Raw genomic sequence first — 25,785 nt, 5'->3', positions numbered from 1 at the left:
TGCACTTGATAAAGCTCCCCCCGCAGGCAAGGTGGGCAGACGGGTGGGTGGGCAGTGCAGGACCAAAGAAACCTTTGCACTGATAAGCCAATTCATGGACTTCCTGCCCTGGGTCCCAGCCCTGCACAACCTGCCTTGCTTACCTATAGGCTTTGAGACCCAAGGGGGATCAGTCTTGTACTCCGGGAGCCCACAAGCTGGCTAGACAGAAGCTCCAGGGACTTGGCTGGGATCCCAAGCTTATGAAGACTCTGAGGTCCAGGGAGGCTTCAGGTGAAGGAAAGAGGCGGCACCGCCACTTCAAGGCTTCCCCTTCCCCAGCCGACTCCTTTCTAGCCCAGACCAGACACACTGGGGCCCTGCAGTGGGGGGCGGGGTGGGCCTATACCCAGGACACAGTCTGGATGAGGCTGGGGAACGGAAGAAGCAGGGGAGAAGGGTTTAGTGGAAAGGCTCACAAATGGGATTCACCAGAGATGCGCTGTACGAGACTCCCATTTCCTGTGCCACACAGGGCCGGGTAAGAGGTGCTGGGACCTCTGACCAGTCCTGCAGGCGGTGTCCTGGGGTTCAGAATGGCCTTATTTCTATTTCCCAAGTGGTGCTAGTGGTAAAGAGTCTGCCTGTCCATGTAGAAGACGTAAGAGATGTGCAGGTTCAGTCCCTGAGTCGGGAAAATCCCCTGGAGGAAGGCATGCCAACCCACCTCAGTACTCTTGCCTGGAGAATTCCATGGAGAGAGGACCCTGGCGGACTACAGTCCATGGGGTCACAAAGAGTCAGCAACTTAGCATGCATGCATGAACACCACTCAGGTCTGGTCTTAGTAGGGAAGGGCGCTTCCCTACTAAGTGAGGTAGGGCCTGCCTTGTGCCCTAGAACCTCACTCAGAACCTTCTGGACCAGACTTCCTGTGAAGCAGAAAGGATCACTTCTAAGGGAATAAGAATTCCCCCTTTCTACGTACCAAGGTGATTAGCTATATGGAGAGAGGGTGGGGGAAGACAGTGAGAAAGTGGGTGTGGGGATTGAGTAAGGAAGAGAGACCATGACAGACATACCACCTTGGGTCCTTTGTGGAATGAGATGACAATGCATTAAATTAAAGCATGAAAGGACTTCCCTGGTGGTTCAGTGGCTAAAACTCTGTGCTCCCTATGCAGGATGCCTGGATTCAGTCCTGGTCAGGGAACTAGATCCCACATGCCCTAGCTAAGAGGTCGCATGCTGCAACTAAAGATCCTGCCTGCCACAACGGAGACAGAAGATCCTGCTACAACTAAGACCTGGCACAGCCAACCAAGTAAATAAATGAATGAAAAAAAAAAAAAAAAAGCGTGAGGGAAGGTATGGAGATAGGTGACAGAGACAGTGGAACCATCTGCCAAGAAACTTAGAGGGTGGAGAAAAGAAACAGAAGCAGGCGCACATGCACCCAGACAAGCAAATGGACAGCGAGACAGGGTAGTGCTGGGGGCTGTTCTGGAGAAGGGCACTACCTGGACACTTAGAAGGGGGCAGAGAGCAAAGGATTTGTTTCTCATCCCAGTTGTCTGACCACTGAGACCCTTTGGGACATGACAGAAGGGTCATCTGGAAAGGCTGTGGGAGCACAGAGATGAACCTGTCTTGGGCTAGGTTGGGGTGTTGGGGAAGGCTTCCAGGAGGAGGACCTGAAAGAACCAGTAGGAAAGAGTGGAGGGATGGAGGTGGAGAGGGAAGGGGAGGAACCCAGGCCCGGAGGCAGGAATTAGCCTCTTCCATCCCAGCAGCTGTGCATCAGCGTGGCCCACACAGGAAGATTAAAAGAGGAACCAGCCCAGAGCTGGAGTACCAGGCCTGTAAGCCTGGGAGGGAACACGGCCCCTACCCTGAGGTACTGGAGAGCCGTGGGAAGGACAGGCACTGGTTAGGCTTATCTTCCAGAAGGAGCAACTGGAGGAGGAGAAGGGAGAAATAGGGAAGCCAGGAAAGGGTGGTACAGAACTGGAAGTGAGTCCTTCAGAGAACAGAGCAAACAACTTCATAAAGCAGATGGGCAAGACTTGGTGACAGAGGAGGGGAGGGGTGGTGGAAGTTGAGAGAGACTCCTAGGTGGGATGAGAAACAGATCCTTTGCTCTCTGCCCTCTTCTAAGTGCCCAGGTAGTGCCCTTCTCCAGGACACCCCCCAGCACTGCCCTGGCTCTGTCCATTTGCTTGGACCAAGGCAGGAGGTCAGCTCTGAGCATCCACCCACTGCCATCCACAGATGGCAGCCAAGGCTGCCAAGGCTCTGAGCCTTGGCTCAGAGCTCTTCCACCCAGCCTCGGAACTCACGTGAAGCCGCCCTAGGGCCTGGGCCCAGGAAAAGGCCCAAGAGGGTGTCTAGCCCAGGTTGGGAGCACAGCCTGGAAGGCCAGGTGTTACTGGGGGAGCTCCTCCCCTCTGACCCCCCTCGCCAGAAGCTAATCAAGGTAGTACTGTAGCCTCCTGCCGCTGACCCTCTGTCGTTGCAATGATAGCTCCATGGCCATGAGGGGTTGAGTTTGGGCCTCTTTGTGGAGCAAATCAGAAGGGGAGGAAGGCCCATTGGAGCCCTGAAAGAACTCAGAAGCTAAGAGCAGACAGCCTCACAGAACAGAGCTCAACCTGTCTCTTTTAGGCAGAGTTTGGGAGCTGTGTGTTCCTGTCTGGGCCTGTCCTCTGTGTGTGTGTCCTCAGGCGGGCCACTGCCTATCTGGGCCTGGTTTCTACTCTCCAGTGCACTGGGAGCAATCTCTGGGGTAGGACACTGCTCTAGCCTCCCTCTCCTCCAGCTATGGTCCAGGACTCCTGTGTACTCTCAGCCTATTCATCCATAGGTGCTATGGAGGAGCACACCCATGACCTCTCCAAGGAGTCACTGGGTGATCATTATGTATCTTCTACTGTGAAGGAGCAAGGACCCTTTGAAAGGGGAGCTTGAAGGTGGAAGAAAAGCCTTTCAGAAATTAGCCCCAGTGGCAGGAAAATTCATCAAAAGCTGGCAGAAGTGCCGGCTGCTGATTCATGTCTCTTACCTAAGGAACAGCTCTTCTGGGCTGAGGGCAGGACTGGTAGCTTCCAGAGTCTTCCAAAGACCCCAGACCCAAAACTTCAAAACACTGGACCTTTTACTGGGATTTTCAGCATCTGATGGGGGGAGGGGCACCATCATCCGTTTTTTGGTTCCTGAATCATGGGATTCTACAGTGCTAGGAAAAGCTGCTGATAGATAGTGGCCTTGAGTTTGAATACACCTGCTGTGTGATCTCAGACACTCAGGTGACCTCTCTGATCCTCTCTGCCAGAAGGAATTCTGACCTTGCCTACCTTCTAGGTGACCAATACATCTATAATATTCAGTGCATGTGTGCTAAGTCTCTTCAATTGTGTCCGACTCTTTGCGACCATATGGACTGTAGCCCATCAGGCTCCCCTGTCCATGGGATTCTCCAGGCAAGAATCCAGGCATGGAGTGGGTTGCCATGCCTTCCTCCAAGGGATCTTCCCGACCTAGGGATTGAACCCAGGTTTAAATGGCACCCCACTCCAGTACTCTTGCCTGGAAAATCCCATGGACGGAGGAGACTGGTAGGCTACAGTCCATGGGGTCTCAAAGAGTCGGACACTTTCACTTTCACTGAGCAATTTCAGTTTCACCTTCCTGAATTGCAGCCAGATTCTTTACCACCTGAGCTGCAAGGGAAGCCCATAATGCTCAGTACACCTGGGAAAAGAATAATTTTTCATGAAGAATGAGGATGGAACCATATCAGAACAATTCTCGGTAGAGGGACCGTCCAGCAGGAAAACAGTCTGGATGTGGAACTCATTATTAGGGTGGCACTTACCTCCCTCCCACTGCCAGGTATTACGGCAGGCAGAAGAGCTGTTGCAGGACACCCCTCCAGGGAGCACTGTTTACCTGGCTTACAGTGTGAATGAGCCCCAAAATGTAACCTGAACTCCACGCCCTTTGTACTCTCGACCTACCACCTACATGCATGCTTACACCACCCATGCCTCAGAGAAGCCGCTGATGGGATCTCTTGATTACCATCTCACCCAAAACATCCACACTGGGTGGTCTTTAGAGCCCCCTCCTCTTCCAGCCTGTCCATGGCTGCCTTCAGCTCCCAGAACTGGTCTGGCCACCAGGCCAGCCTGATCATTTGAAGCAGAATCCTTCGAAGGAGCTATGGATGTAGCAGACCCCAGAACCACAGGGAATCCCTTCCAGGCTGGTGAGGTGGCCATGGGCTAGTAACTCGGTTGGCCTATTTTTAAGACAGTGTTACAGCGCAATTGGGAAACCCTGCTTGCAAGGATGGTTTAGAGCTCAGCAAATTGGGGAAAGAATCCAAGAACAAGGCCAAGTTTCAAGGTATCAGCAGGGAGACAAAAGGAGAGAAAATAAAAGAGGATGCATTTGGACTCAGGCATCAATAAATGAGCCAGAAGTGGTTGTTGAATTATTCAGCCTCCTTTATTGATCCATTGATCTCTATCTGCAGGTCTTGGTTTATTCTTGGTTGGCATTTCCTGTGTCTGAGACAGTGGGAAGAGAAATGGAGAGAAGAAAGGAACAGGTTTTTAAGACTCCAGAAGAGAGAAGAGGCAAGGCCAAAGAGAAATTTGACAACAGGTATCAGGAACCTTAAAATGCCTGTATCTTTTGACATGGTGAATCTGTTTTCTGGAAATTGACCCTAAAAACACTATCCAAAACTTTTAAGAAACAGCCTTCAAGCATCACGATATTCACAGAAGCCTTATTTTATAGCACTGAATAACGGGAAACAATCTAAATAGTTATGTCCGACAATAAAGGATCAGCCAAGAAGTCATTAGGAGTTTTATATGATTACATGGGGAGATACTTATGCCATAGGATTAGGTCAAAATGGAGCATTCAAAACTGTACCCATAGGGGAATTCTGTGGTGGTCCAGTGGTTAGGACCGTGTGCTTTCACTGCCAAGGGCCTGATTTCAATCCCTGATCAGAGAACAAAGATTCTGCAAACTGCACAGCATGGCCAAAAAACCCCACAAAACCCTGTACATACAGAATGTCATAACTGTGTGAAGAAATGTGGATGGAAAAGGGCCAAAGAAAATATACCAAAATGTTAGCAATGATTGTCTTCAAGTGACAGGGTTCTCTTTTTTTCCCCCCTATGTTTCCTAAATTTTCTACAATATGCACAAGTTTTAAATAATTAAAACAAAATGTAAGGATGGAGCAAAAGACACTCATATGAGGTGTCTGCACAGGAGTAAAATAAGCACAAAGTAGTAGGGAGCTGATTCCTTCTAGAACCCAGGGTACTGCTATGTCTTAGGTCTGCTGACCATCTCCCTGGCACATCAAATGGACAGAACTGACAGGATGAGGTGATACTGCAGGGCAGTCACTCTGCAGAGAGCAGTCAAAGGCCCCTGAACTCATTATTTAAAGAAAAAGCATGAGGGACTTCTCTGGCAGTCCAGCGGCTAAGGTTCTGTACTCCCAACGCAGGGGCCTGGGGACCCTCCCTGATCAGGAAACTGAGATCCCACATGCTGCAACCAAGACCTGGCACAGTCAAATCAATAAACATTTTAAAAAAGAAAGGAAAGAAAACAAATAAGAGTTTTCCCATAAGAGAAAGGGGAGGAGGTCAGGCTAGATAGAGGGGACAGTGAGAGCAAAGGCCCTGAGGCATGTGGGAAGCACAAGCAGGCCAGTGTGGTCAGATGGCAGGGTGCCGTAGGGAGACACAATGGGAGATGGGATTGGGAAGGAACGGAATGACTGTCAGGGGGTCCCATAAGCTGGGCTGAGGGCCTTTGCCTCTCAGCCATAGGCAAATCGGGGGCTTGGGGGAGGGTTTCAAGCAGCAGGGCAGTGTGGTTAGAGCTCTACATTCTCCAGTTCCCTAGTCTAGTCTGTTTGCCATCACCCTCCAGAAACTCAGAGAGGAGGGCAGGGGAAGGGGAGTCATCCAGCAGCCCTCACACGTGGTCAGCCAGGCCTCCTGACCCCAGCCTGGCCCTCTGCCCACCACACCAGGTTCAGGCCCCACCTCCGGCCACTCAGACAAACCCCTTCACCTCCCATGACAAAGAGGCTCATTTGGTGCCTGGGCAAGATTTTGCAAACGTCAACCTTGTAATTACAAGGATGAAATCATCTGGTTCCTTTTAAGCAAACGGGTTTATTGATCCCAACACTGAAGAAATGCTATTCTGGGGAAATTTGCTCCTCTCTGCTTTCTTCTCCTTCTGGGATGGATGAACTGATGGGAGTGTTGGGGGTGGGGGGGCAGGCGGTGGTGGCAGGGCAGTTAAGAAGGGGGAGAACTTCCCAGAGGAATAATTCTTATGGGCCCAAGCGTGAATTGTATGGTATGTAAATTATATCTCAAAAAAATTATTTAAGGCTCAGGAAACTGCCTCATTTAGGTGGATGATACCCCATCCTGGACTTCAGCCCATCTCCATCCAAAGACTAGAAGCTGAGTAGAGCTAGGCTTTGATGGCTCTGTGCCAACCACTAATTCCCCTTCTCTCCCACCCCCCTCAACGTTCATTTGTGGCTCCCAGATCCTGTTTCAGCTTTAAGATGGTACACTATTTCCTCAGTAATTGAATGGATGCTGTTTCTTTAGAAAAAAGTGCACAGAGTTTCAGGGACCTGGAAGGACCTCACCCCCACTTTGAGGAGAGACAGATGTGGGTGGCTGCTGACACTGGATCTGGATAAAGCCATCCTTTCTGCTGGACCTGGGAGGCAGGATGTCTAGGCCCTGACCAACCAAGCCAAGGAGGGACAAACAGTTGGGCTCAGGGGACAGGAATGTTCAACCATCAAGGGCAAAAGCCACATCCTGCCACAAGGCCCATAGTAAGACCCCTCCACCCAACCTGTTGGGGCCCCTTTGGGAGCATGGTAGGGTGCTTCATGGGAGTGACTCCAGCTCTCTACAAGCTTGCACGCAGTTTGGTGAAGGAGACAAGCTGGGCATCCTTACCAGTAGAAGCCTTGGAATGGAATGGTTAAGAGCCCCAGCCCCTCTGAACCTCGGTTTCCTCATCTGTAGAATAGGGTCAATAACAACAAACTTGCAGGGTTATGATGAGGAGTGAACAAAGGATATACCCCCAGTGCTTAGCCATTTCATTAACTCTAATGGGTCAGGGTCTTGTCTGGGTCCTATGGCCACCTATTTACCTTTTCAGGGTCTCCTTTTCCTCATCTCAGATAGGGACAAGGAGGCCTGTCTTAGAAGGTGGTTGTGTGAATTAACTGAGATAAGGGGTAGAAAAAGCACCCCGCTCAGAGGTTCACAGTTGAACCAGACAATTAACGGTTCCCTCCACACCCTGCTCAGCAGTATCGTCCATTTACTGCCCACCCTTTCAAGATCAGTGGAAGCAGCTGCCCACTCGGGAAAGTAGGAGAGAGAAGGCCCTGGACTGATTGAATCCTTAAGAACGGAAAGCTCCAAGCAGTAGGACTTCAGAAAATTCAACCAGGTTTATGGGGTTGGGAGGGTGTTTCTCGGCAATGAACAGTCACCCTCAGGCTTCAATCTGTGGGCCCTACTAGAGCTGGCTGGTAGCAAACTCCTTCATGAGGTGGTGCCTGAACCAATCCATACCCATCAGACAGAAGCACAGAGCTAAATATATGTGATGTGTGTGAAATTTTCTTTTATTAATTTCCTTTAATCCAGTTTGTAAAATAAGTGAAAAAATTAACCATTAAAAAAAAAAAAAGGCATACAGAGTTCAGCCGAGGAGATGGCCTCCTTTGGCCTGCGGCTCGTTTCCCGGTTGTCCTGGCTGTTTGGATGCCAGACAATGCCGAGTGTGGGTTACCCTGTGGCCTGGAGTTGCCAAAGGCTGTCTGTGGTGCTGCTGTTCTGGGTCCGCCTGGCAGACTCTCCCATCCCTTTCCCTCCAGACGGCATTCCCCACCTCTGTGAGGCTGACACTTAGAGTACTCTGTCCTGCTCTGTACTCCCACTGCTTCCAGTCCAGCTCCCTCGAGCTTAGAAGGGATATGTCTTGACCATCACCTTTGTCAAAAAATTCATGGTGGCTTTCTGCCTCAGCTGCTGCCATGGCTCCTGTGAAAAAGCTTGTGGCAAAGGGCAAAAAAAAGAAGCTGATTCTGAAGTTTTACCTTTGACTATACCTACCCTGTAAAAGGTAGCATCATAGATGCTGCCAATTTTGAGCAGTTTCTTTAGGAGAGAATCAAAGTGAATGGAAAAGCTGAGAATCTTGGTGGAGGGGTTGTTACAGTCAAAAGAAGCAAGAGCAGGACTACTGTAATGTCTGAGGTGCCTTTCTCCAAAAGGTATTTGAAATATCTCACCAAAAATATTTGCAGAAGAATAATCTACATGATAGGTTTCCCAGGTGGCGCTAGTGGTAAAGAACCTACCTGCCAATGCAGGAGACATACATACAAGACTTGGGTTTGATCCCTGGGTCAGGAAGATCCCCTGGAGGAGGGCATGGCAACCGACTCCAGTTTTCTTGCCTGGGAAATTCCATGGACAGAGGAGCCTGGCGGACTACAGTCCAAGTAACATGACTTTGTGACTAAACAACAGCAACTACATGATTGGTTATCTGTAGTTGTTAACTGCAAAGAAAGTTAGAAATTGCGTTACTTCCAGATTAGTCAAGTTCAAGAAGAGGAGGAACTTGAAGGTTAAACTCAATTATCTGGAATATTTTGTATGAGTTCTTATATATATATATATGTAATATATATATATAATATTATATAATTTTTTAAAAACCTTTTTTGTTTACTTTTCTTCACCGCATCTCAGTTGCGGCATGTGGGATCTACTTCCCAGACCAGGGATCAAACTGCCCCCCTGCACTGGGAGCGCGAGTCCTAGCGATTGGACCATCAGGAAAGCCCCTCTGTATGAGTCCTCGAATAAAACTTGGGAACAGAATCAACAAACAGTTCATGTCTGGTCTGAGCATCTAGGCCACTCTAGTGAGATTTCAACTTTTATTTATTCCACAGCTCCCAGGGAAAAAACAATTTATTGCTGGAGTCCAGACACCAAGGTCAGCTGCAGCTCTGTGAGCCCTACCTGGACCCACTGTGGAGTAAGAGTGCTTCCTTGTGAAGCATCTATCAGAGACAGAAATGAAGGGTTTTACACAAGTATCTACCTAAACAGAATATGGCAACACTGCATGGTATCACATGGGATATCCTTTTTTCCTACTATGGAAGCCAACAGCAGAAATTCTGCTTCCTTGACCACAGTCCTTGTTGACTGACAGCAAACTCATCATCTTCCTCTTGTTCAAACAATGATTGTATTGTCTTGGTGCCCAAAGATCTTCTTAGCTGAACTGGGAAGATGTAAGGGAGAAGCAGCAGATGGATGAAAACTTCTGTTCCTTGTGAGTGGCTTGGTTCTGCCTTGGGAACTGGGGTAGAGGCTGCCTCACTTACCTCTTAACATAAAGTGCAGATACTTTAAGGCTGGTTTTGTCTGCACTTTGTGCTGATGTGAAGTTTCCCCCTTCAGTTTCACTGGAACATTTAAACAGTGAAATAAATGGCACCTTTTGCCAGATGTAGCTGATACAAACTGCTCAGTGGGCCCACCATGTACTCTTACTCCCTCCTTTCGGGGAAAACTGTTCTTCCCTTCTTTCAACCATTGGCTTTTCTCTGAAGTTGCCAATCGCAGGCCCCCAGTCTGCAATGGGACAGCATGTGACATAAGCTGGCCGATGTCATCACACTTGCTTGGATATGGTGATTTGGCAGAGGGGAGAGTGTGGGACCCAGATTAGGCCAATCCGGGAGATGGAAATTTTGGAGACAGAGAAGTGGATGTTTCCATCCTTTGTCAGGAAATGAATGCCATTGATGAGAGGCTGAGAGAATTAGCAGTGAGAAGAAACAGAGAAAGGAAAAAGTCCCTCTCTGTGATTCGTTTACTTAAAACTGACACCTTTTTAGCTTTAAGGTTTTTTTTTTTTTTAATTGGTTTTCTGTCATTTGCAACTGAAAAGCACCCAAGGGAAAGATTCTGAGATACCTGGAGACCCAACAAAAGTGGTTGGTGACATCCATATCTATGTATACCCTTTCTGTTTGTGTACATACTTACATTCACACAGGCTTGGTGTAGGCCAGGGAGCATGCCCTTGGAAGAAGTTGATTCTATGTTTGCTACTCAGAAAGTGTGTGTTTGTTAAAACCACTGGCCTGCAGGTTTGATTTTGCTGAAAACTCTCCCTCTGACCTTGGGCAATCCATCACTACTGGACCTTAGAGTGAAAAACCAATCAGTTTGCCAGGAACTGAGTGGTTTCCTGGGACATGGGACTTCCATTGCTAAAACCAGGATAGTCCATCATCCTAGCTCAGTTCTGTATCTGTAAAAATGAGATTGGATTAGACTAGAAAGGGCTGGGAAAGTCTGCCAAATCCTGCATTCAGGCAGACATTGCCAATTGCCCTTGGCACTAACTCCTGTAAGTTTAAGTGCATTCTTACAATCCTTTGCTGTAAGACCAGCTACTGTCAAAACTGGCACCTATTTGCCATACTCGGACTGAGTTTCTGACAAGCTGAGATTTTAACGGTCAGAATTTATTGAGGACCAACTTTAAGTAAAGCTCTGCTGTAAATCCCATGTCAGGCTGTCTCCAGCCTGAGCTAAATGACTTCCCTAGAACTTGTGGATCTTGTTTTTTAGGATTTGATTGTACATTTGTGTAAATATATGAACCGGTATTGGGTTATTAATTCAGCTTGTTCTTTGTAAACCTAAATTTATTGAGTGTTCATCATGTGCTAAAACTACATAAAAGCTCTCATGCCAGCTAATACTGCGAGCTTGTGAGTGCCTGCATTTTTGGAAAAAAGCAAACTGAGGCTTTGTGGTCCAGTGCCTATCTAAGGGCCCCAGCCAGCAGGCAGGGGAGTGAGTGAGGTCCCATTTGAGGCCCTTCTGATTCCAACAACTCAGACCTTTCCACCATGATGCGGGTTCAGTTGGATCTTTTTAGTCTCTTTCCACCGTTAGTCTTTGATGTGCACAACCTGCACCCCTCCTGGTCGGTTTTCGGAATCTCCAAGAACTTAAGTTTCCAAAGGAGACTTTGGAGTCTCCTTCAAAGTCTCCAAGGACTTAAGTTTCCTGGCGTTCAGGTGACAATTTGGGGTTACTCCGCGCTTCTGGGGAGCCCAAAAATTCCAGGTAGTGTAGAGGAAGGACTCGCGCGGGCCGCTCCCTATCTCCAAGAACGGGGCAGATCCCCCACTGAACGAAGTGGCCGGCCAGGAGAAAAGGGGCCGCGCGGCGCCGCGGGAGGAGCCGGGTTTCGCTGCAGTCCAGCGGCACCGCAAGCGGACTTGCGGCGCATGCGCGGCGCGGGTCGCAGAGTTGTGAATGGTGCGTTTTGTTTGCCGGAGTTTGGGGCGGGCGGGCGCGCGAGGAGGAGGGGTGGGGCCGACGGGGGCGGGGCCGGGCGGGCGGGCTAGCGAGGTGGGCGGCGAGAGGAAGTGGCGGCGGCGGCGGCCGGGGGCGGCGAATGTTGGATCAGCGCGGGCGGTAGGCAACGGCTTAGGCGGCGGCGGCGGCGTGGGCTGGGCTCGAGCGGGCGGCGGCACCTTAGACTCCCGGGCGCGGGCCCACGCGGGCGGGCGCCTGAAACAAAGGGAAGCGAGAGTCAGGGCGCCGCGGGTGGGCGGTCAGTCGGTCAGCGCGGAGCCGGCCAGCGGGTGCCCGCGGAAGCCTGGAGCCCGGCGGCCGGCGCGGCCTCAGGGCGGGAAGATGCCGCGCGTCGTGCCCGACCAGAGAAGCAAGTTCGAGAACGAGGAGTTCTTCAGGAAGCTGAGCCGCGAATGTGAGGTGAGGCAGGCGGGCGGCGGGGAGGCCGCGGCGCGCCCGGAGCGGGCCCGGGAGGAGAAAAGTTTGGGCGGTGCGGCCCCGGGGATCCCCGCGCCGGCGCGCCCGCTGAGGGGCAATCTCGCCCGGGCAGCCGTCTGCCCGCTGACTCTGCTTGCCCTTATCGGGGCGGCGCGGGGCGGACGGCGTCGCGGATTTGGCTCCTGATTTCGGGCCGTCTCTGCCTTGCAGATTAAGTACACGGGCTTCAGGGACCGGCCCCACGAGGAGCGCCAGGCGCGCTTCCAGAACGCCTGCCGCGACGGCCGCTCGGAAATCGTAAGTCGGCGGGACCGGGGCGCGCGCGGGTCACTTGTTGCACGGGGGCCGCCGCGGCCCAGGCCGGTTCCGGACGGCGCCGCGAACGCCGCGGCTCCCGGAACTGAGCGGGCGCCGTCTCACTTCCTACTCGGGATTCAAAATGCGAAACCAGACACTGGCGGGCCGCGTCCTCGCGGGGAGACGCTTCCCGGTGGCCGTCGGCGGGTGGATTATGTTTCCCACACACGACTCTGCGGACACTTTGCCGCGAGTGGATCTCAAACCCGAGCCCAACTAAACCAGGAAAGGTCACTGTATAGGCTGTGACCCTGATTACAGAAAGAGTCGGAATATTAATAGGGGATATTAGTAGGAAGAAAACACCCGTAGGGAAAAAGAAGTGGATTTCGTTCAAAATCGTTTCTTGGGGGATAGTTTGGTTCTTAACGCTAGATTTTGCGTAAATCTATGTGTGAAGCTATCTCTTTTTCAGTAGAGCTGAGAATAAATCAGAGGGTAAATCCAGTTATCTGTTGTCCTAAGAGAGAAAAAAAGAAGCCCCCTAAAACGTGCCATCTTTTCTTCGCATGTTAAGCTTCAGGAGAATCGGAAGGAAACCTTTTTTTCCCTCCAAACCTAAAAAAACATATCCCGCTTAGGCCTGCAGTTTTTAAAGAATCGCATGGATTTGCAAAACCCATAGTCGATCTGAGGCCCTGTTTTAGATGCTAGATTTGGTGCTTTACCTCCACCAAACGTTATGTTGAAAAAAAATTCAAGTATCCTAGTTCCCCTCATCTCCTTTTGGTTTGTTTGTCCTATTGGAGGCGCTAATGAGGAGAGAATGATGGAGCCAAAAAGTGCATCGGAAAAAACTAAAGAGTAGAGGCTGATTGTTAATTTTTTAAGAAGTTGAGGCACTGTATAATGGAGTCTGATTATCTGCTCCATGACTTGGGCCAGTGCATCTTCACACACTTGAAACTACAGGCGCAGTTTGAATTTAGGCTAACAATAGCAAGACTTGTTGGACCATTTGCTTCTCCCATTCCCGGTACAGGAGAGAATATTTTTATTGAGACATAATTCACATATCATAAAATTCTCCCTTGTCATCACTGAAATAAAGTTTATTTTTTAAAAATATTTTGATGTTTAAGACAAAGGCTTTTTAAATTGTATTACAGATAATGAGAAGATAGGGCCAACTTAACTAGGAACTCTAGAATATTTGGTCGTTATTGCACATTATAAAAGAAAATGTCTAGCTTTTAGCCCTCTTCCTTGAGTAGTTGTAATTGTTAATATGATTCAGATATATAGGACAAATAGTTTTTAGTTTTGGCACTAAGTGGTAGAAGAATCTTTCCTTACTTAGTTGGTTCAGTGATTATATCATCCTTTGTCTGGATTTCCTTTTGGAAAAGGTGGATGGTATACCCAACCAATGGATTTCTTGGAAGTAATTGATGTAAGTATAAAAGATGAGCTATAAAATGCTATTGTAATTTTTTAGAGCTGAGGTTTTTGGGGAAACCTAGGGAAATATAGTTAATAGGGTATTTTCTGTCATATCAAATTTTACTGCATGTGATTATGAATTGGAAGTATAAAGTGTATTTGAATATATATGAATTCATAGTATATTTGAATTACTGTATCATATATAACATGAATTTACTGTTACAGCAGTATTATAGGTTGCTTGTATTTGTTATAAATTCCTCTTCAGGGATAAATCAGACATTCTAATTCTAGGCCTTCTCTTCTTCCAAAAATCTGATCCTACAAATTTTAATAAATTCTTAATTTCTGACAAGTATTTAAGTTAAAGAAGGTAGGTAGTTTGAATTTCATCTAAGAATTGTAATTAAGACAGCACAGTTTAATGTGTTGAATAATATAACTTTGTATTTGGAAGGAATTTCACTTTTTCCTCTCCAGTTTTCTCCCTTTAATTCAATGTTAGCCATACTTAAATTAACAGAGTTTTAGCTTCTAGGGGATAGAGACCACATTAATTTCATATATGCCCCCTTTGTATGGGTTTTGCACAGTATCTTTTGTATCATAAGCGCTTGATTATTTGAATTTAAAGGTTACTTCATTTAATGCCCCAAATTTATCTTACAACTCGTAAACAGGCTGTGGCTGTTACTTATTTGGTGGTGGAAAATAGGTGGGGAAAGGCATTTTTTTTGCTTTTATTTTAATAGCAGCCATGTATGATAAAAGTATATAGTTCTCTAAACTATGTCCAACCCTGCTCCCCTTTTATTTATTTATTATGAACACCTCCTTATCAGTGAGGTTAATGAAGAATTTATTTTGTATTTAGATGTAAAAAAAATAACATAAGGCTGTGATGCTCATCTCTTCTTAGCTATAAAACTTAACAAGACTCTATATCATAGCATGAGATAAGCGTGATTATAGGTGAGGGGTAGAATCTATTTGGTAAAATCAGATTTATTCCTTATATAAGCTCTTGTATTATAGTAAGAGCATTAAGAGATATCTTCAACACTAATGATTAATAAAAAATACTTATGAGAGGTATGGTGACTACTGTGAAAGTGGTAAAATCTTTTTAATCTTGAAGATGGAAGAATAAAATGTATGTTGGATTGGCTATTTTACAATTTAATGAAACCTCATAAAATATAGTCAGGACATTCTGAGAATTCTCCATACAACCACTTTTACCATTGCGGATTTTTATGTTTTCAAATAAAATTTTCCCATCTCCTATGTATTGTAGATGTTCCATTAAAAAAAAAGAGTTCTGTGGTCAAATTTGAGAAATGGTATTCTAGAGTGTGATCTGTTTTTACCACTTCTCTGGTCTCAGAGAGGTATGTTGATGAGATAATGGACATGAAGTGATGAAGCAGGAAATCTCTTCTGAGGTTGGCCTTCAGGCGGGAGGTGTGGTGAGGTAGTAAGAGTTGCAGAATGTCTTTACTTAGCCCAGAGCTGATTTGGGATACACTGTGACAGAAGGGTTTGTTACTAGGTGACTGCTGAAGAAACATGGCTGCCCGATTTGGGCAGGGTATTCATTTATGGACAGGATCTCTTATCTGTTACCACTCTGCTCTGAGAATTTCATTGTCTGAGACTGAAAGAGTTGGCTGTCTTCTTCAGCTAAGAATTACTTCTCATTGTATTTAACAAATACATGTAGCATTTACTGGGTGGTGTTCTAAACACTTTACAAGTTCTGGAAACTGAGGTTCAGAGTGAAGTAATTTGCCTCAGGTCATCCTAGGCAGTTTGCCTCCTAGAGTCTGCTTTTCATTTCAGTGGTTGGTTTTTTTAAACTTACGCTAATAGTTGGCAAAGTTCTTAAGGTTAATATCGTAATATCAATGTTCAGTCTCTATTCGTATAAGTATTTACCACAAGAAAAGATATCCCAGTGATTAGGGAAATGCCATTAAAGGTATCTATAGAGATTTAGCAGTTAGATTGACCACTGCACCTTCTAGTATCAATTATAGAAATAGGAAGTGCTGTAATTTTTATCTGTAAAGAATCTAAGTCCCTATCTTTGGGGGAACTAGTGGATAGCTGAATCAGCTAATGCTTTCAACAAATTGCCCAAGAATGTGAACCCCAGCTTTCAGATGAAGACTCTATACTTGGAAACAAATCATGCTTTAGAATTTTAATTAGTAACCTAAAACAAAAAGTTTTCTGATTTCAACAAAGAGTTTACATTTAGATGATGAAAAGCAGAATTTTTTTAGTGCTTTTTATGTATTTCTTTTAGAATTTCCCTGGGAAAGAGGGACAGTGCTACTTCCATTTTTAACTCAGGGAAAGTATAGAGTTAAATTGCTCTGGGGCTACACAGAATGACACTTGATTGAAATGGTTTTAGATTGTTCTGTCTGTTGAGCTGTGCCATCCAAATCTTTTATAAATATTAGATGAATACGCTTTTGTTATTGTCAGATCCAGTTTTCCTAAAGTCAGATTTTCGAAAACACATTTTTAAAAATTCACCCAAGGTTTTAGAGAGATGAGTACTGTCATATCACATGCTAATGTATGGTTTATCAGAGGAGAGATAGTCCCAAGTGCATTTTTTTTCAATAGTGAGCTATTAATTAATTAACATTTATTTATAGTCAGTGTGCAAGTGATTGGAATTTGGGAAACTCTGGATAAAATAGACACCTATGGGGATGAAAAAGTGTGTGTTTTTTAAGCTGAGCCTTTGCTGAAACTGAAATTTTTGTCTCTGAGAGTGAGTTCTACTGAAAACCATAATGGAGGATATTGTCTTCATCTTATAAATTTTGGTTATTAAAAATTACTGGAAATGATATTTGGTTAGTTTATTCATGATAATGAGATCCTCCCAATGTGATATATCGTGGAGATATTTTCACTTCCAGTCATCTCCGAGTGCATTTTTAGCATGGTTTTTGAAGCATAGTGTTTCTTTGAGCACGGAAAATCAAGAAAAATTCAAGTGTCTCATTTATACAACTTTAAATTGTGGTATGCTTTAAAATTCAAAATATTCAGCTCTTCAGTGATTTTTACGTTTAAAAATACAAGTTCTTAAATGTAGTGATGGGGACTTCTGGTTAGACATTAGCAGTGCGTTGTACTAACGTCAGCAAAAAACGACCTGAAAGAAAGTATTGATTCCATGTCTGATTTTATATTTAAGCAGCCAATGGCAAATGTCCTCAAAATGGAATCAGATGTTTGTAACTTAATACTTAAGAAAAATGATGAGTGCATGTTTTTTTACTTTTAAGTAATCTTGGTGCTGCCTGGCTTAAGACAGAAACTGATGTAAAAATAAATGACTGCCTGCATAATTTATGTAATGTCCTGCTCCTGATCCTGTTTGTATTGATTTTTCTAAAAGGCTTTTGTGGCCACAGGAACCAATCTGTCTCTCCAGTTTTTTCCGGCCAGCTGGCAGGGAGAACAGCGACAAACACCTAGCCGAGAGTATGTCGACTTCGAAAGAGAAGCAGGCAAGGTAGGAAACATTTCTTTGCAAGTTGAAATACTGTGGATTGTTTTACTATTAGAGATTGTATCAACCTGATGATTGATATTTTAAGAAAGAGATCACAGGTCTGATTATAGATGTGTGATCAGATTTGCTTTCATTCCATATTAAAAAGATATAATACAATTTTTAAAAATCAAGTGTTTTATATAATTTCATTGCTAATATCGTGCTTATGTCGTTTGCCACAGAAAGTTCTCACCCTTAAAAAGAGTAGTGTGCTTTCTTATATGTAACATTTGAAACCTAATTCCTTCAAAAGTGTGGACAAGAAATTTTTTGTTGTACTAAAATGTGTGTGACTATAGTGTTTTGGTTTTTTTTTTTTAATGAAATTTAGAGAAAAATGGGAAAAGACTTAGGCTTAAAATTTAATAGTATTTAGAAATGATTCATGGATAGGTTTCCACTTCTTAATGTAGCGAATTTAATTTTGAGAAAATATGAAAACGTTAACCCGGAAATATTTTTTTGTTTTGAGGAAAAGCTTCTGGGAAACAAATATCTTAAAATTTTTATGTAGGAAGTTTTAGATCAAAGATGTGAAAAATGTAGGTAGAGATGTTTAAGTTGAGAGCCCTATTAAAATCTAAGTTAAATGAATTATGTGCTTTTGATGAAATGTTAATGAATAGTGTCTTGGATTGGTTCATCTTTTAATGTAGAAATTGACTTCTTGAAATAAAATATTTAAAGAAAAAAAGTTTTTTACCTCATTTTGTACTCAGTCTTTCTCCTGTTTCCTTTGCAGCATGTTTCTATACTTGTTTTTATTCACTTCCTAAAATTCTTTTCTAAGTGTCATTCTGAATAGTATAACCTATCACTGTATTTGCGAAACATGAGGAACATCTAAATATTCCTTTGAGGAACTTAAAAGATTTTTGTATTGGGCTGTATTATGAGAAGGATTTTCATATATTGTATATATACAATGAAGAGTTGTGGGTTTTTTTCCTTTAATTTTGTGAAACAAAGTTTGATCTTTTGTGAGTTACAAACCAACTAATCTTTTGACAGGGAGAGGGAAAATAGCTTACAGAATTTTAAAATGAGTAATAAGTTAGAAGTTTGCTTTTTTATGTATTAGACTTGTTTGCTTGGAAGATTAAAAGCACATGTTCCAGGTTTTACTACTTGGTAATTAATATATAAAGGAGAAATTGGAAGGTAATGACAGTGTACGATTATTGCTTTTTTGTCTGTTTGGTGTGTGAATGTGTGACTGTTGTTTTCCTTGTTCCAAACACTTCCTTAAAGTTTAACTTGTTAGCTCAGATACTAAAAACATAAATCAAAAAATTGCTTTCCTCTCAACTTTTATGCTAAACTCTTTTGGGATTTCATGACTGACATCTCAATGTTACTAAAATCTTCTAGTATTTAATAACTAGTGAATGGGTGTTAATTCTACTAGAATATGTTTGCTTGAATTAATGATATCTGTTTAGTAGATTGAAGACCATGTTTTCCTTGGACTTAAGCCGTTGAGATGTTTTTAGTTATATGATCAACAAGAACAAAAACCTTATACAGCTTGTTCTAGAATTTAGAGAATGTGTTTTCACATATATCAAGAAAAATGATAGAACTGATGCAAGAAATACGGAAACTTATATTTATTAATATTTGTTTTATGATTTTCTTCTGTAAAGTGCCAGAGTAAATATTTTCAGTTTTGCAGGCATACGATCTCTGTTGCAGCTTCTCAGGTTCGCTGTTTCGGTGTAAAAGGAGCCATAGACAATGTGTAAACAAATGAATGTGGCTGTGTTCCAAGGATGGTAATACTGGCAGAAATCTGTATCTTTCCCTTAGATTTAAATTGGTAAATGTTTGTGTATAGATGATATATTTCTCAAATATGATTTTACCAATACTTTCTACACCAGTAGAATCTAGGAAAAAGAAAGCATTTTAATGAAAAAAAAACCAACAACATTAAGGGGGAAAAAACAAAACCCTGCTAGTATTTCGCTGTTTACCACTGGGATAAGTATAGCAATGAATTTAGAGGAAAGATACTAACCCATGTTTTCTCATCCATAGAGCTCAGGCTGTGGGGTCTCTTATTTCTCTTCTGATAACCATTAACGTTTGTTTCTGTCCCCATAGGACTAGAAGCAAAACTAATTGAAGCAGTTTCCCTAAATGTTAATTATTTGCCTCTGCTCCTTATACTAAATCCAAAATCAGTGTTTCTTCTTCCACATACTTTCAACCTAGTTAGGTCCTAAAGCAGCTTAGTTCTCTTCCCATTCAAACCCAACTTTGAGAAATTGAGGCTTTAGAGTTATATACAAATTGAGGTTAAGTCCTGGCTTCATATACTACTTCATTTATTCTGTAACTTTGGACAAGTTATTTAATCTTTATGGTCCTCAATAAAAGGAGGTTAATGCATGTGTCCCAGGGTGGCCCTAGTGATTAAATAAAATAGTGTATATAAAGTGCTTAGCTCAGTAACTGGCAGAGTTATTCAAAAATTCATTCATTCAGAAGGTCTTTGTTTAACACCTATTATGTAATTTAGTGAGCACTGTTCTAGGAGCTTGATATATGAATAAACAAAACAAAGATCCTGCCCTACTGGTTGTTGTATGGAAGGAATGGAAGAACAGGCAGTATGCATAGTATATAAGTTATATAGTGTGTTACAAAGTGATAAATGCTCTGGGGAGATAAAAGGAAAATTAGAATAAAATAAGGTTCATCAATGAACGGGAATGTCTGCAATTTTAAACAGGATAGACTGGGTAAAGAAGGTCATATTTGAACAGAGACCTGAAGGAAGATAGGGAATGATGAGCAATGCAGATATTTGAGGGAAGGGTGATCCAAACAGGGGACACAGCCTTGTAAAGGCCCTGGAGTGGGAGCTTGCACAGTGTGTTTGTTAAACAATAAGTAGGCCAGTGCGGCTGGAGTACACTGATCAAAGAGGAGAGTAGTAGAAGAGATTAAGGAGATAGCAAGAAGCCAGTTTATATGACTGTGGGAGGCCATGGGAACAACAATGGACTTTTATTCTGAGTGGAATGGAGAGTAGTTTCTGCTTTTTGAGCAGATGAATTATATGATCTGCCTTTAGTTTTGAAAAGATCACTCTAGCTGCTGGGTTAACAGCAGTTTTAGCAAGCAAGAGTGAAGCAGGGGGACCTGTTGGGCTGTTGCAGTAATCTTGGTGAGAGACCAGGGTGGTAGCGGTGGACACGGTGAGGAGTCGGTCCAGGAATATTTGAGATAGAGCCAACAGGATTTGCTTATAGATTGGAAGTGAGGTGTGAGAGTCAATGACGCCAACTGTTTTTGGTTAGAGCAACTGGGAGTATGGGATTGCAGTCATCTGAGATGAGAAAAGCTGTGGGTGGAGCAATTTTGAGCAGTTAAGGGCACGTGAGTTTGTGGTGGTAGCTTGTTGCAGCTTCTGTTTTCAACACTCACCCTTAACTTCTTAAATGATGGCACAGCTTTTTCCTAAGTGACCCTTTGTCTGCTTATCTCAAGATTTCAGTGTCTTTTTTTAAAAAATCAGCTTTATTATAGTTTACTTACCAAATAATGCACCCATTTTAAGTGTATAATTTGAGTTTTAACAAATGTACATACCCATGTAAACACCACCCACAGTCCAGATAATATTTCATCCCTTTGTGCCCTTTCACAGGAATCTGAGAGTAGCTTAGCCGATTGGTTCTGGCTCAGGGTCTCCCATGAGGTTGCAGTCCAGCTGTTGGGGCTCTTCAGTCTCTGAAGCCTTAATTGGAGCTAAAGGATCCCCTTGCAAACTCACTCACATGACTTCTGGTTGGTGGCTTCAATTCCTAGTCATATATTCCTTTCCATAGAGAGAAAAAGAATGAGGTCATCCTGCTTTTTATGACTTATTCTCTGATCACTTTTTTCTTCTTGTTCATTAGAAGCGAGTCACTATGTCTAGCCCACACTCAGCAGGGAGGGGGTGGTTTATTCACATATATGGGAGGAGGCTGGGATCATTGGGGCCATCTTAGAGGCTGGCTCCCAGTGTTCACTTAAATCTGATGAATTCAGGAAAAAAATTAGAATGCTAATAGGAAACAGAAGTTCCATATTCTCTTAGATTTGAAATATGGTTTTATAATCTAAGAAAATGGGCTTCACAAAAATTAGTCTTTTTATTCATTCTTTCTGCCTTTGTGTTTGTTGGAATATTTTCAAACCTAGAGTCTTCAGTAAGAAAGGTCTGTTAGTGGATAACTGACCATCAAGTCAGAGCACACACTTTTATAGTCTGCCTTTCAATTATATTTAAAAATTTCACACCAGGTACCTAGTGAGCTATTGACAGATAAAGCTGACTCTTTATTAAGGGTCTTTCTTAGAAAAGGTTTAAAATAATGCAGTATAATGGAGAGAGCTCTAGATATGAGTCAGAAGACAATCACAATTGTTTTCCTTAGCTGTAAATGGGAATCAGAATGTCTTCCCTGTTCATAAACCTCATGTGAGGATTAAATGAAGTACCAGAATATGTGAAAATGCCTTCTTAATTGTCAAGCCCTATCCAAAGCTAGACTATTTGATAGGTTTGTAGAGTGAGATCGTAGATAATCAAGGATTTTCAGTGCTATAGGGGCCTTAGCAGTATAGTGTTAGGAGACTACATCTTTCCCCAGTGGTCCTTCCTGGTACTTTATAAACCTAGACTGCCAAAATGTTCATAATTCTCTCTTAGTTTAAACTGCTTTCCTCTCATTTAGCTGTCAGAAGACAAGAAATGCAACAGATCAGAATTTAAATCATTCTTGTGTGAAATTTTTGTTGGATCAAGCAACACCCTGTTCCTTTGATCTTTCCTCTTGGAACTTATTTCCAATTAATTTTTATTTCAAACAAATGCAAATGGTTATGGTTGACCATAGTTATTAGTCTTGAGTGGTCAGATTAATGGTTTTTGTATGCATTTTGTGTTTTTTTTAAAGCCTCCTTAGATTTTAAAATTAATGATTATGCTTACTGCATAATCTTAGTTTGTGAGCATGAAGTTAGAGGGTGTGAAAATCTTATAAACTGAAGAAGTTAACTTTATAGTGCTATTGTTTGTTTTCCATTTTTTTCTATGGAAATTGAATATACTATCTAGTTTTATCTAGATATACTAGACGTGTCCCAGAAAAAGAGGTTAAACTTTCTATGGTTTTTGCATTGCTATTTATTACTTACAATTTTAATTGATAGATAACAATAGCAGACATTGGGAGTAGTTATTAAGTGGCAGTAGAGCAGTTAACTTTTAAACTTTTTGATAAGTTATGTGTTTTACTTATTTTTCTTTTCTGAACATTCATACTTAAAAATCTTTTTATCACTCGTTTTCATCAGCATAAAATAACAAAGCAAAGTTTAATACCCTTTGATTTAATGAATGAAAACAAAAACTCTAACTTTAAATGTCTTCAGAGTTCTGTAACTCCTGCTTCTGGAGCGGTTTGCTTACTTGCTTGCAGAATCTTTGTCCCAAAATAAATATTGTGTCTGTTTATATACCATCCACAATTTGGCAGAGTTTAGAGCACTCTCTTTAGCTTTGAGAAATTCCTATTCAAGCTCAGAAGCAAGTTTCTTTTCCTCTTAAGACAGTGCAGTCACTCCAAATAAGAGAGATCTGTGGTAACGCTTTGGAATGTGGTTTTCCCCAAGAGAAACTGAGGCAACTTTACAACTAGCTTGTCGGATATAGACTTTTAAGTGCTTCAATTCAACTACAATATGAAGTATATTTTCTAGCACTTAGTGCTAGATTTAGTGCGCTGAAATAAGTAATCTGGGCTTTTTAAAAAAGTTTTATTTCAACAAATTTTAAATCCAGGAAGAGTTGACTAACTTCATGAGTAAATAATAATATTTAAAAATTAGAATGTCATAGTACCTTCCAGTTAGATTAATTTACATATATGATAAATGCCCCTCTGAAGTATATGAAGATAATATACTCTTTTTTTCCCCTCTTCTCTCTTTTCTTCCAGTTTTACTGAGATAGAATTGATATACAGCCCTCATCTTTTCCCCTTTTCTTGAATTGCATTGTTTGCCTGGATTTACCTTTTAGTGTGAAGTGTAGTCTTGGCCATATCTCAGTTATATTTTCCAAGTTAGAAAAGTCAGAATAGTATGTCTGAGAGAAACATCCTTAATCTTCCCCCTTTTTATTTCTACTTCCGACCCCAGTATTTTTGAATGATTAATTCAAACACTACAAGGATTAAGACATTATCAACTAAAGAAATCAGTGGGCTGCTATGTCCCAGTTTTACTGCTTCCCATTGTAATTGATTTTTTTCAGTTGTCATTATTGAGATATGATTTATATACAGTAGAATTCACCTATTTAAGATGTACAATTCAGTGACAAATGTGTGCAGTCAGTCTTGTGATTACCACCACAATAAAGATACAGACTATTTCCGTAACCTCAGAAGGTGCCCTCATGTGCTTTGCAGCCAGTCCTCCCGCCTAGCCCAGGCACCCATTGTCTGCTTTCTGTTACATAGTCTCTTATCTTTTCTTGTTACTGAGCAGTGTTCCATTGTGTGAATCTGCTGCATTTCCTTTATCCATTTAGCAGTTGATGGCCATCTGAGTTATTTTGCCTTGGTTTGGCTACTATGTTGCTTTGAATGTTTATACCCCAGTCTCTTATGTGGACATTAGTTCTCATTTCTCTTGGGTAGATAGATTACATAGGACTAAAATTGCTGGCTAGTTAGTTTCATGAATATGAACTTTTTAAGAAACTGCCATTGTTAATCGCTCAGTCCTGTCTGACTCTTTGCAACCCGATGGACTGTGGCCCACCAGGCTTCTCTGTCCTTGGAATTCTCCAGGCAAGAATGCTGGAGTGGAGTGCTATTCCCTTCTCCAGGGGATCTTCCTAACCCAGGGATTGAACCCAGGTCTCCTGTATTGCAGGTAGATTCTTTACTGTCTGAGCCACCAAACTTCTCCAAAGTGGCTTTGCAATTCTGCATTCCAGCTAGCCATCTATGAGAGTTTCAGCTACTTCATATCTTTACTAATACTTGGTACTGTCTTTTTTTATTTTAGCCCTTTTTGTGAGTTTGTAGTGGTATCTCATTTTGGTTTTAATTTGCATCTCCCTGTTGACTTGATGTTCAGTATGTTTTATGTGCATCTTTGCCATTTGGCAGTGTCTGTACAGATCCTTTGCCTGTTTTTTGATATCAAATTATTATTGAGATGTAGGAGTTTTTTTATGTATTAAATACATTTGCTTTATCAGATATTTTTGCAATTGAAGTTTTATTATGAGTCACATTTAAAGTAGAGATAGCCTTGACTGCATATAAAACATTATATTAGGAAGTATAAATACAAATTTTTGTCAAAACTGCCTCTAATGTAGTAATTTTGGCCTCCTTCAATTGTGCCTCTCAACTTAAAAAATATCTTAATTTTTAAACACAAAAATTTTTTGACTAGGGTTGTGTGGCATGTAGGATCTTAGTTCCCCAACCAGGGATTGAACCCAACACTTCTGCATTGAAAGCCTGGAGTCTTAACCAGTGGACCGCCAGGGAAGTCCCTTGATGTGTTTTTGGGTGTTTGTTTTTTTGAGCTTGTTGTTTTGTTTTGTTTATTATGTTTAAAATGTACATCACATAAAATTTACCATTTTATCTGTTTGTAACTATACAGTTCAGTATCATTAAGTATATTAAAATTGATGCTGTTGTCATCTTCCTTATATTAAAACTCTGTACCCATTAACCACTAACTCTCCTTTCTCCTGTGTCCCTAGCGCCTGACAATTGCCTTTCTGCTTTCTGTCTTTGGTAATTTAATTCCTCTAGGTACCTCATGTAAGTGGAATCATCATCCATAACCTACCTCTTAGAGAACCATTGTTAACATTTTGTTATATTGCCATTCTTATTTTTTCTGTGTATATTTAAATTGTAAAGCAAAATTATTCTATTTGATATGGCATTAACTTTTTATCTTCAGATTTTCTGCATATCTTATTAATAATTGATCTTAGGAATAGAAAAATCAGCAATAAATAGATACCTTTGTATAAGAGAGAAGCAACAGAATGATTATCAGTGTTAATTCTTGGAAAAAGAAAGTAAGAAATAATGGATGTGGATGTATCTAGTGAGCACACGTGCAGTGTTCATTCACCTAGGAAACCTTTGCAGATCTAGGAAACCTTTGCAGATCTAGAAAACAGTAGACAGTCAGTACTGTACACATGGCAGTCATATGAAAAATCTCTCCTACAGAAAACTTTGAGCTTTCTAGTACAGGCATTTTAGGGGGCAGAAAATGTTTATTAATTATCTCTGAGTATATGGGACTCCCTTTGCTACTGTGTACTGTCATTTTCTCATTCAAGAATTAGAACAGAAATAGCAAACAGTTCTGTAGCACTGGCTTTGTGCCAGGTACTGTTTTCATTGATACAAAAACAGATACTTTTATTATCTCCTTTTTTACTGGTAGGAAAGCATTTGTAAGTCTTAATGCCACTTAGTTTGAGCAGGCTCT

At 42.6% G+C, this 25,785-nt stretch overlaps 1 protein-coding gene and 1 pseudogene across 3 annotated transcripts in view; both read left to right on the top strand.

The window, feature by feature from the left end:
* The first annotated feature begins 8,110 nt into the window (after nt 1-8,110).
* On the top strand, nt 8,111-8,714 carry LOC102287244 (large ribosomal subunit protein eL22 pseudogene; annotated as a pseudogene).
* A 2,832-nt stretch (nt 8,715-11,546) lies between these two features.
* CBFB (core-binding factor subunit beta) overlaps nt 11,547-25,785 on the top strand; it is a 48,590-nt gene continuing 34,351 nt past the window's right edge. For 2 of the 3 annotated variants that reach the window (XR_011467711.1, XM_070388276.1), the window contains exons 1-3: nt 11,547-11,897; nt 12,126-12,212; nt 17,086-17,202. Coding sequence is in view for 2 of the 3 variants with exons in the window: in XM_070388276.1 (XP_070244377.1) it covers nt 11,820-11,897; nt 12,126-12,212; nt 17,086-17,202 (282 nt within the window). In the remaining variant the exon portion in view is untranslated. The remainder of the gene's footprint in view (nt 11,898-12,125; nt 12,213-17,085; nt 17,203-25,785) is intronic. The other variant, XM_070388277.1, reaches the window with a different exon arrangement.

Source organism: Bos mutus, chromosome 18 (genome assembly GCF_027580195.1).
Source record: "Bos mutus isolate GX-2022 chromosome 18, NWIPB_WYAK_1.1, whole genome shotgun sequence".
Lineage (NCBI taxonomy): Eukaryota > Metazoa > Chordata > Mammalia > Artiodactyla > Bovidae > Bos > Bos mutus.
This window is presented reverse-complemented; position numbering and strand designations above follow the sequence as displayed.